The 10,194-nt window shown below is 52.3% G+C and overlaps 1 protein-coding gene across 1 annotated transcript in view; it reads right to left on the bottom strand.

Moving 5' to 3' along the window:
- LOC106698917 (arf-GAP with GTPase, ANK repeat and PH domain-containing protein 1-like) overlaps positions 1 to 10,194 on the bottom strand; it is a 153,510-nt gene that overhangs the window by 135,561 nt on the left and 7,755 nt on the right. The window contains 2 exon segments of the mRNA XM_014464741.2: positions 10,039 to 10,102; positions 10,104 to 10,189. Of these exon segments, the coding sequence (XP_014320227.1) occupies positions 10,039 to 10,102; positions 10,104 to 10,189 (150 nt within the window).

Genomic DNA, 10,194 nt, shown 5'->3' with positions numbered 1-10,194 from the left:
AAGCAGGACCTCAGGGCCCAGGGTCTGTGAGCTGCAGCTTAGTCATATATAACCCCCCCTCCCCCGCCCGGGACTGATTCAGCTCCTGGAGAGAGACACACACTAGACAACTCCCGAAATGGATGTAAACCTCAGACACCCGTTAAAGCATCTGCGGAGAGAGACTGCAGTACGTTCCCGATTCCTGCCTCAGCCTGTGTGACATACGGGCTCATCCCACAGGGACAAGGCCCTCCCACCCAAATCCTGGGGCATCTAGGAATCCCCCCCCAAAGTGCCCCCGACTCCTGTGTTTCCAGGCTCAAACTTCAGTCTCCATCCCTGCTTCCCTCCACCCTGAAACTCACAGGCAACCTCAGGCCTAACCTCTGTGTACACCTTTTGGGGCCTGTCTCTGCTTCCCCACTCCCTTACCCAGACCCCCACCTTCCCTTACAAGAGCTCTGGTTTGAACCCAGCCTGCCACTCCCACTCCCACAGCCCCACACCACATTCCTACCCTGCATGGCAATCACTGCAAGTCCCAGTGCACCCCTCCCCAAACGGAAATCCATAATCAATAGTTTCCTGCTGCCCAGAAAGGCTCTCCCAGCCTGCTCTCTGGGGCTCACAGGGCTCTTCTCTCTCACTCTGTCCCTCCCCCTCCCGAGTTCTCTGCAGTCTGGAGCCCTCCCCTGCCTGATTCCTACCCACCTACCCACTTCCATTCTGTTACTCCATCCCCTCCCGGCCCTCCCTCTCCCCGGCTGCCTGGTTATCTATACTGCTGCGGCCTCCAGGGCCTGGGCAGAAGGGCTCAGCTTCCACACACCTGCCTATGCCGCCAGATTCAAACGCTGTGTTTTGCCCATTGTAGGTGCTTGATAACATCTTGCCTATTGATTCTCCCTTAGCCACTTCCCATACTAAACAAAGTGAAGATAAACATGGCCCTCCCACTCCCATCCCTCAAAATAAATATTTGCGTTTGTAAAGCAACTGGAGTAGTTCACACAGGCACACACCCCTGGATCTGTGTTCATCTGAGTCGTGGGGTTCTTATAAAAGCTCCCAGATTTGGCCTCAGGGGCGAGCATGACCTTAGGGGGTTGGGGGGGGGGGGTGTATAATGGCAGTTCCCAGGATGTGCAGGAACAAAGAAAATAGCCCCTTGAGAATAGCAGAGTTGGCAACACTTAGCTTTTCTTTTTTTTCTTTCGTGTTTTTGCATAATTGCTACAAACAACAGAAACCGAATAGTGCTAGCATGTACATATTAAGACCACAGAACAGTTTAAGCCAAAAGTAGCAAATGAGTTTCCTTTCAAATACCAGCACAGATCCAAAGGGTACAAAGCCCAGGACAGCTGTGGTGAGATGGATTCCGGAGGCCTGGGCTCAGCCAGAAAGAGGACCGCAGCTGAGTGGAGAGGTCTGCGACAGACAGTGGCAGCGGGATGGTACCCTCCACATTTTAAAGCAGCGGTTCTCAACCTGTGGGTCGCGACCCCTTTGGGGGTCAAATGACCCTTTCACAGGGGTCGCCTAAGACCATCGGAAAACACATATAAAATTACATATTGTTTTTGTGATTAATCACTATGCTTTAATTATGTTCAATTTGTAACAATGAAATTAGGGGTCACCACAACATGAGGAACTGTATTAAAGGGTCGCGGCATTAGGAAGGTTGAGAACCACTGTTTTAAAGGGAAGTGCTTCCTGGTGAATGATTTCACTCACCCAGCTCCACGTAGGGAGCTGTAACTATTCAACTAACAAGGAAATAGCAGTCTGTAGACAACCCGAAATTTTAAAACCTACATCTAAGACAGTGCCAGAAATGCATTAGCCACCTAAATATTTGCTTATTAACGATGGAAATCCCAAGGAAGGAGGCAGCAGCTGAACCGTGTCCCGAGTGTCACACGCTGGATCTTGAACAGCAATGAAAGGTCCCTCCAGACTGGGGCCGCCCGCCCGAAGGCGAGGTTTCAGGATGGCCGTGCCCAGCTGGGGAGACAAGGTAAGAGGCCCAGCACTCTGCTCCCAGCAGACACCGACAGGAACGGGACATGCGGGCACCAAAAGGCACGCGCGAGCATACGCGCAGTCACACTATTCATACCAGCCCCAAATAAAGAACTGCCCCGGTGCCCATCGCCAGCAGAACAGATCCGTAAACGAAAGCCAAGGTCTCTGCAACAGGCCGTGGGGCTGGGTCTCCCTGGCTGGCCACCTCTGGTTCTTGACCTGGATGCTGGGTACACACAGGGAACAGTCGGTGGAAACTTCCTCACCTTCTTTATTTCAGTTATATGTCCACAAAGGGTCCAAAACAATGAGGAAGACTGAAGTGGATGTCAATCCCGCCAATCCCAAATTCCAAATAAGAATGTGTGGGAAATCAGACTCCAGCCAGTTGTCGGGGCTAAAACTGAAACAGTGCTCTTGTTTGGTTTTTGTTTGTTTGTTTGTTTGTTTGAACCAGGTGGGCCAGCCTGAGCTAGCAGGACATGTCAGAACATGAAGAGACGGAATCACTGCAATCACTGCACACAGCAGCACCCCAGATCTCTGAAAACAACCGGCCGACTTCCGGGTGCTCCCTTCACAGAAGAGGACAGGTGGAAACATGAACAGCTGAACGCCCGGGCAATCAGCTCTCCCCCATCCATTTCTACTGCATTACACAAGCTGTACCTTACCTGGACCACCACACCTTGCCAGAGACCCCCATCGGCCCCCACACAGAGACCACGGAAGAAGCCAGGACTCCGAAAACGAAGGCGGGTTTTGTTGTAAGCACTCATTTAAAAATATATATATTCTAATTCTTTCAAGTATCCTCAACACGGTTAGTGTGTCTGTATCAACTGAAACTCATAGAACCAAAACTAAAGACACTGTTCTCCCCTCAGGGCTGTTATCTGAGGACGCGGTAAGAGTAGCTTCTGCAAGGCAACTTCCTAAGCTGGAGATCAACATGGTTCTATTTGCTAGAGCCTCTTCCATGTTGACATTTCTAAGACCAAACATAAATCGTTGGTGAACATGCTGGGAATTATTTGGAATTCTTCTCCCAGAACCATGAAAAGTGTTTCCCACCATTTAAAAAAAAGAAAAAAGGCAGCTTCTAACCATGAAGCTAATGACAACCAGACGGCATGAGCGATTTTAAAGATCAGACAGTTGCTTGTGTAGAAACACTGTACAAATACTCCAACACTGCAGCCCAAAAAAGACCATCGCCACCGCGCAGGGAAAAGTGTGAAATGTGCGGATGAGCCCCGGCTTAAACACCACCGCCAGTCTGTTCCCAGGCACAGGGCGGCACCTGTTCAGGCCGGCGGCGAGTTCCGATGACCAGTGGAAGAAACAATATCGGAGTGATGACAGCCCCCCTTGGGCCCTGGTCCCCACCCTCCAGCCTATATTTAGTCTGTTCTTTATGGAAAACCTCCCGACCTCAAACACAGACAAGCTATTAGGCTGGTTATTCAAAGGGTCCATTAACAACCTCTTCTGGCGGGGATGGTGTTTGCCCTCTTCTCCCCCCCCCCCACCCCTCCAGCCCGCAGACCTAACCAAGACCCCTTTTGGCCCTGGTCAGTTGTGAGTGAGGAATGCAGGGAGGTGGGGTGACTGGACCCAAACTACAGGGCCAGCCCTGCCCCTGGACGGGCCATCGGTGTGTCTTGGGAAAGTCGCTCCACACAGAGCCCTGTGTGCAGGCAGGCTCCCCACACATAAAACGGGCGCCACAAACCCCGGGCCCTTCGGAGCTCCCGGAAGGCTGGGCTCACAGAGCACATAAGGCCTCGCACTCACTCCCGTACAAAAATAACAGATGCTACAGAGATTAGAGACAGACATCTGTAGACTGCATTTTGCTCCTCGGAGAAAGGTACTTAACAAAGGGAAGGCATTATGTAGCTCAGCACCGGATCAGAACCCCGAACCCTGGATTTTAAAAATAACTAAGCCTGATCCGCTCTGCCAAACTCAATCACTGAAGAGAAAGACTCACAGGATCCGGTGCGCTCGGAAGGAGTGGGGGGTGGGGACGTGGGCGTGTTTGAATGTTAAGAAATGCAAGACAAGACCAAATCAGTAGTTAAAACAAGCCAGAGCCAGACTGACACACTACAAACACCTGCAGGGGACACAGGAAAAAAGAAGGATGCAAAATAAGGGATTTGGGTCTTAACAAAATAAAAGTCTGGTTTGGACTAAAAACCAGAGGTGGGAGGAACAGGGCCGCAGGTTTTGTTTTGCAGGTCCCTGCAGCTGCTGTCGCTGCTTCTCCTCCTGACTCACTTCCTTCAGGCTCCCCCAGCAGCCCTGTTTCGATGCTAAAACACATCGCTCCCCGTTTTCACAGAAATGCTCCTTCAGCTCTGAAACAGCAGCAGCAAAATGCATGGTCTGCTTTGCAAGTGAATTATGAACAATCCCGGTGGGAGAAGGCAGGAGAGGACACTACAAATCCACAATCTCTAAAGACCAGACGGAAAAGCCAGGGACCCACAGACCGGGACTTAGAAGGAAATGGGACAAGGGCTGGTCCCCTACCGGATTCCCTTGACAATGTCCATCCCCTCATGGAAGAAGAGTGGACACAGACTTGAAGCCCCTGGGACCTGGGTTGAAATCCCTCTTCCACTCATCCAAGCTGTGTGATCCCTGGGCTAGGGCCTCCCTTGTAACCTGCAGGGAGGGGGAGAGGAAGGCCGCCTGGGAGTGAGTGCTGGAGAGCTGGCCCAGAGATGCCTGGTTCCCTGGGACTCCTACCACCACAGCAATGCCCCTCCAAGTGCTCCGGGGCCAGCAGCACCAGCATCCTCGGGAATCTGGTTAGCACGGCACATCCTCGGCCGCTCTGGACCTACACAACTACAAACTCTGGGGTGGGGGCAGCAATCCGTTTCCCCAAGACCTCCGTGTGATTTGACTGCACGCTCAACTTTGAGACGCACGGCTCTCAGTATTTCACTGAAGATACCACATTAGGTCGGTTGCCTGGCCTGTCCCTCATTTGCCCCTAAGGACGAAACTGGTCCTACGTCTAAAACTCACTTACACCAACATAAAGAAACACCAGCCTTTTGCACAAGCTGCCAGGATTCAGCAAGCAGCTCTTTTTCTTACCCTTCGTACACTAAAGAAAAATCTCCTTTTCACCCAAGCTACGCACCAGATCCCAAAGGTGCACAGCCCTAACATCTGTGCTCCAAGATGTTTCAAATGCCCTCACTCCGGCCATTGGACAAACACTGTTTATACTAACAACGAGGAGCAAAAGGACCCAAACTCCGGGGAAAACGTTAGCTTCTCTGGCAAGTCAACCAGTCAACCAACAATTCCTGGGCAGCCTCCAAGGGCAAAACACAACACAGTGAATCACTGAGGAGATAAAAAATGAACACACCTGACTTCTGCCCTCAAAGAGCTCCCAGTCCTTCAGGCTGGAGCAGTGTGAGGACAGAAGCCAACGGGAGCTGGCGGGCCAGGCCTTCGTTGTGACAGGGAGAGGGGGAAAGGACGCTGACATCAGGCTGGAGGGGACACCTGGATGTGAAGGGGTTGGTCACTGCCCATAGGCATGAGATTTAACCTGGAAGCGACGAAGAGCCAAGTGAGAATTATTTTTAAGGAGAAAATTGTGACATTTATATCAGCAATGAAAAGGCCGAAACCTGTGCCATTTGATTAAACTTGAAGAATTACAAATACACTCGATAGTGACCAAGAACAAATTAAGCTCATCCGTGGAGGGAAGATGTTTGTTCCCTAAAGCATACACCTGCTACAAACACGTTAAATACATCTCTATGAGAGAACAAACTCTATAGGAGAACAAACTCCTACTCAAGTGTTGTCGTGGTAGCAACTCTGCAGAGAACATGATACTTCTGGTTATTTGCAACATTCTCAAACCCTCTCCAACGCAGGACACACGCCTGGGGTGGCCTGCACACAGGGCTGTGAATAGCCAGGAGCTCCGTTTCTACCTCACACGGAGCTGAAGAGCCAGCGCAGCCCAGTCCATCTCTCGGGCAAGTCTGCTACACTGTCTGGGCCTCAGAGGTGCCATCCATGTCACAAAACTGCACCGGATGAAATGACATCATGCAGGTTAAGCACTTAACATTCTGCTGAGCACAGACGCTGAACAAAGGAGCTGTTCCATGGGATTAGGGGGACCCCTGCCCCATTTTCCCCTGGCCCAGCCCTGGAATCCCCGTGTGCAAGTGCCCTTACCAGGCGTCCAGGCAGAGTTCTCCCACCAAGGACCAGGCCATCATGATCTCTCTGGCCCCCTCCAAGGAAGCCACACAAAGCACTGGCGGTGCCAGGGGGAGGCTTGGTCCCTGCTGATCTGCCGCCTGGAAAGCTGGTTGGGGGTCCGAGCAGGGCTCTGGCTGAATGAGCTGGCCGAGTTATCACAGGCATTGCAGTTCTGCTGCTGGCAAGCTGAATTACAATGTGCAATTGCAAACAGAGACTTTATCCCGAAAAGAACAAGCTTTCTCTAACAAGAGAGGCAGTTGACTCATTTACCTCAACCCCATCAACCCCAGTCGGGCTTTTTAAAGAAGAAGCAGAAGGGGAGACCTAGCCAAGCTGCTCACACTGGAGGCAGGCCGCTCCCAGGCGCTTTTCTGGGCACGGAGAGTACCCAAGCTGCAGGGTTAACATTTCACAGCATGCCACACCCCTGTGGGACACCCCAGAAATCTGATCAGGTCAATCTGAAAACCATCAGCAATGCTCCTCTAACTCCAGAGAACTGGGTGCGGGGGGGGGGGGGGGGGGCACAGATCCCTCAAAGTCTGAAATAAAGATATGAAGAAAAAAAAAAAAACAGGGGGCAAGGTAATGTTTTAAAACAAGATGGAAGATGGACAACAAATCCCATACCCTGTGCCTGCGCACAGAGTCACAGACCCATTTTTATCTGGGAATCCTCGTGAGCTCTTGCAACTACCATATATACAATTCAGTCCATCTGATGAGACATTTTCCAATCCAGGCCCACTAGAATCACTTTGAAATGAGCTTTAGCCAAAAGATCCTTCCCTTTGACAAGGCCACTCCCCATTCCAACAGCAAAAACTCCCGAGGCTGCCAGAGAAAGAGAAATGTTAAAGAAATCATGGCACAGCCAAATGCTAGAACAGCCTGCCAACATGAGAAATCACATGTTCAAAACTTTTCATAACACTGAAACGCGCTCACGTTATGCTAATCACGAAACTTCGTAAGTGTGACTCCAATGTTGCGTATGTGCACACAGGCGGGGAAAGCCTCGCTGGACAGCCTCTCACAGGCAGTTGTCTCCCTGTGGTGGGACAAGCTATTTTTAAACTATGTGCTATGATACACATATACATTCCTGATTGGAAATGGTTGGTTATATTTCATAATTGGAAAAGATGTATGTTGTGCCGCTGTAGCATCCTAACTGCAAGGCTCACGGGCAGAGGCAGACCTAAGTGTCTGAGGGAAAGTTCCCAGTGATGCTCCATCCGGTGCCCAGCAGTGACCCCACAGGGCTCCTCCAAAGGCATCTGCAGTCTCCGGACCCCACAGCACTGCTCTCAGACTCTGCACGAGTGGGCAACCCACACCCTACACCACTGCACAAAACTGTTGTGCACAGTTCTCTTCTCATACAAAAAAAAAAAAAGCTGCCCTGCCACAATTGAGAAAACGTCTCAATTTCCAGGACATCAAGGATACAGACATAAATCACAACCATATCTTACAACTGGCAGAGGGTGGGAGAACATTTCATCACAACACACGAACTCACATTTCCTTAGAAGGGGCCGTGCGAGGCGCTTTGGGAGGCTGCTGATCCAGGCTCTCTGTTCAGATGGCCCTTTGGTTCACACCACACTTTGAATGACCCCAGTCGAATGTTCAGGAGGTCACTTTCCCTCCCTGAACCTCCATCTTCTACAAACTGATGAAAACAAAGCTTGCCCACTTTCTCCCGGACACCGTGCGATCACGCGTACAAGAGGATTTTCGATAAAGTTCTATATAAATGAAGGTGATATTGCTGATAATCATGAACAGCATATTCGGATGATTCTGAAGCCTCGTTAAATGAACAACAGCTCTGACAGAAGATAGACATTCCTTTTCTGACAGAAAAATAACAACACCGTCAGAGCCCCAAGCAGGACTCCTTCACGGATTCTGAGTCTTATTAAAAATGACAAGGATTCAGCCAAGAAGGGAACTCAAGTCTCACATCATAATGGCAGACATCAAGCTACCAAAAACCATCATCCAGGAACCACACAGTGTTTTCTTTAAAAAAGAAAAACAAAACCACATCCTCTTTCTAGAAAGCCCAATCAATGGGCTTTGCTGGAAGTGCCTGACCCCCCACCCCCGCCTGGAGCTGGGCATCAAGAATGGGGAATGAAAATGAGGTGTCATGAATCACGCTGAGCTGGAGGGCTCTGCACAGCCAGGAGGTGCTGGCAGCCAGGTGCGCTCAGGACTTGGCACTGACTTTCAAAGTGTTTCATCAGACTCCGGTGGATGCCCGAGAGAGCTGCAGGGAGACAGCGACACAGGCACACAGGCACAATGTCCCCTCACTTGACGGCAACAGAACAGAGCTCGGGCTCCAGAGGAGCACTACTGCCCCACCACCCGACCATCAGCATCCTGGGCAGGTCCCAAGGCCACCCGCAGCCCCTGCCTCTCGAGGAATCTGGAAGCATCTTAAATTGCCAAGAGAGTGGCCAGGAGCACTGAGAGCCAGGCCCCACAGAAGACTGGAGCACTGCTCAGGTCCTCTAGGGGAATTAGCAAGCCCTCTATGGATATGCCCAGCCAATCGTCAGCCTGGCCAGGCCACTGTTCAAGTCCCCGGGGCTGCCCAATACCAAGAGGATCAGCACCACAATATTCACCTTCTCCACCTGAGTGGCCAAGTGTCAAACCAAGACAACCTGGGGTTAGTGGTGCAGACTGCGTGGTGCCAAAGCAGAGCCCTCCTGTGGCCCATGCCTGCTCCCCTGAAGATGGAGCGGAGGTGGTGGGTGACAGCCTGCAGCCAGGCTCTCAGACACATTCCTGCAGGGCCTCCCTCAACAGCGTCCCTACTGGCCTCCCATCAGGACCGTTCTGTATTGTGGACACTGGCCCACAGGGATGAGAGGGGAAAGGCTGCTGGCTGATTGTGGCTGGGATATAACCCCACATTCCACGTTTACATCCCAGCTGGTCTCCCCAGCGAATCCTGGCAGGACCAAATGAATAAGGGAGACAATCCAGAAGCCAAGGAGCAGAGGAATAAGAGCCACCAGTCATCCAAAGAGAACACGGGGCCCGGAGAGGCCCGGCTGCCTCACGGTTCCTGCAGGGTCACAACCTTGCCTGACTTGCAGTAAGGGTGGCTGGCTTCCAGGAATGTGAACGTGAGACCCTGAGGCTCAGGAACCCCCTGTCCTCCTAGTAAGGACTTTCTCATTCGGCCCGGGACTTTGACAGAAAACACTCTTTGGAGGCACAGGGACAGGTGGACAGGACACAACGCTGCCTGCCACGGAGCTGACTCTGCAAGAGCTCCGCTTGTCTGCCTCCATGGTGCCCCTGAACTGAGCAAAGACACGCTGGCAGAGCCTCATGCCCCACAGCAGCACTTCTCAAAACACATCTTCAACAGCCAGCAAGACGCTGGACCCTGATCTGGTAACCTGTCACGGTCCCGGTGGCGCTGATCCCTCCAGCTACCCCCAGGCATCAGCTGGGCCAGTCGGGTCACTCGGGCGACCCAGGACACAACCGCGTCCAGCCACTTTCTCACAGGAGAGACTCTATTGCCCATCCTCCCTGGCAGAGCTCGGCCCTGGGCTCTCGCCCGGCCTGCAGGGTAAGAAGCACCGCAGTGCTCACTCGGTCGGGGCAGCCGCGTGCCACGGCCCAGCGCGTGTGTACATACTCAAGCACACACACGCGCGCACGCCGCTCGCGCCCGGTGGAGCCCGCTCCCCCGCGCTTTCCAGAAGCCCCGCGACAGCCAGCCCTCACCTTCGATAGCGATGACATGCTCCCGGATCTGGTTCTGCAGCACCGGCTCCTCCACGCGCTCCAGGCAGCTCATAGATGGAGTAAATGTTGGGATGGACCGACTCGAAGCGCTGGATCTCGGCCCGGATGGCAGCCGAGTGGCCAGCTGCTGCTGGT

The sequence above is a fragment of the Myotis lucifugus genome, unplaced genomic scaffold (assembly GCF_000147115.1).
Source record: "Myotis lucifugus unplaced genomic scaffold, Myoluc2.0 scaffold_3, whole genome shotgun sequence".
Classification (NCBI taxonomy): Eukaryota; Metazoa; Chordata; class Mammalia; order Chiroptera; family Vespertilionidae; genus Myotis; species Myotis lucifugus.
This window is presented reverse-complemented; position numbering and strand designations above follow the sequence as displayed.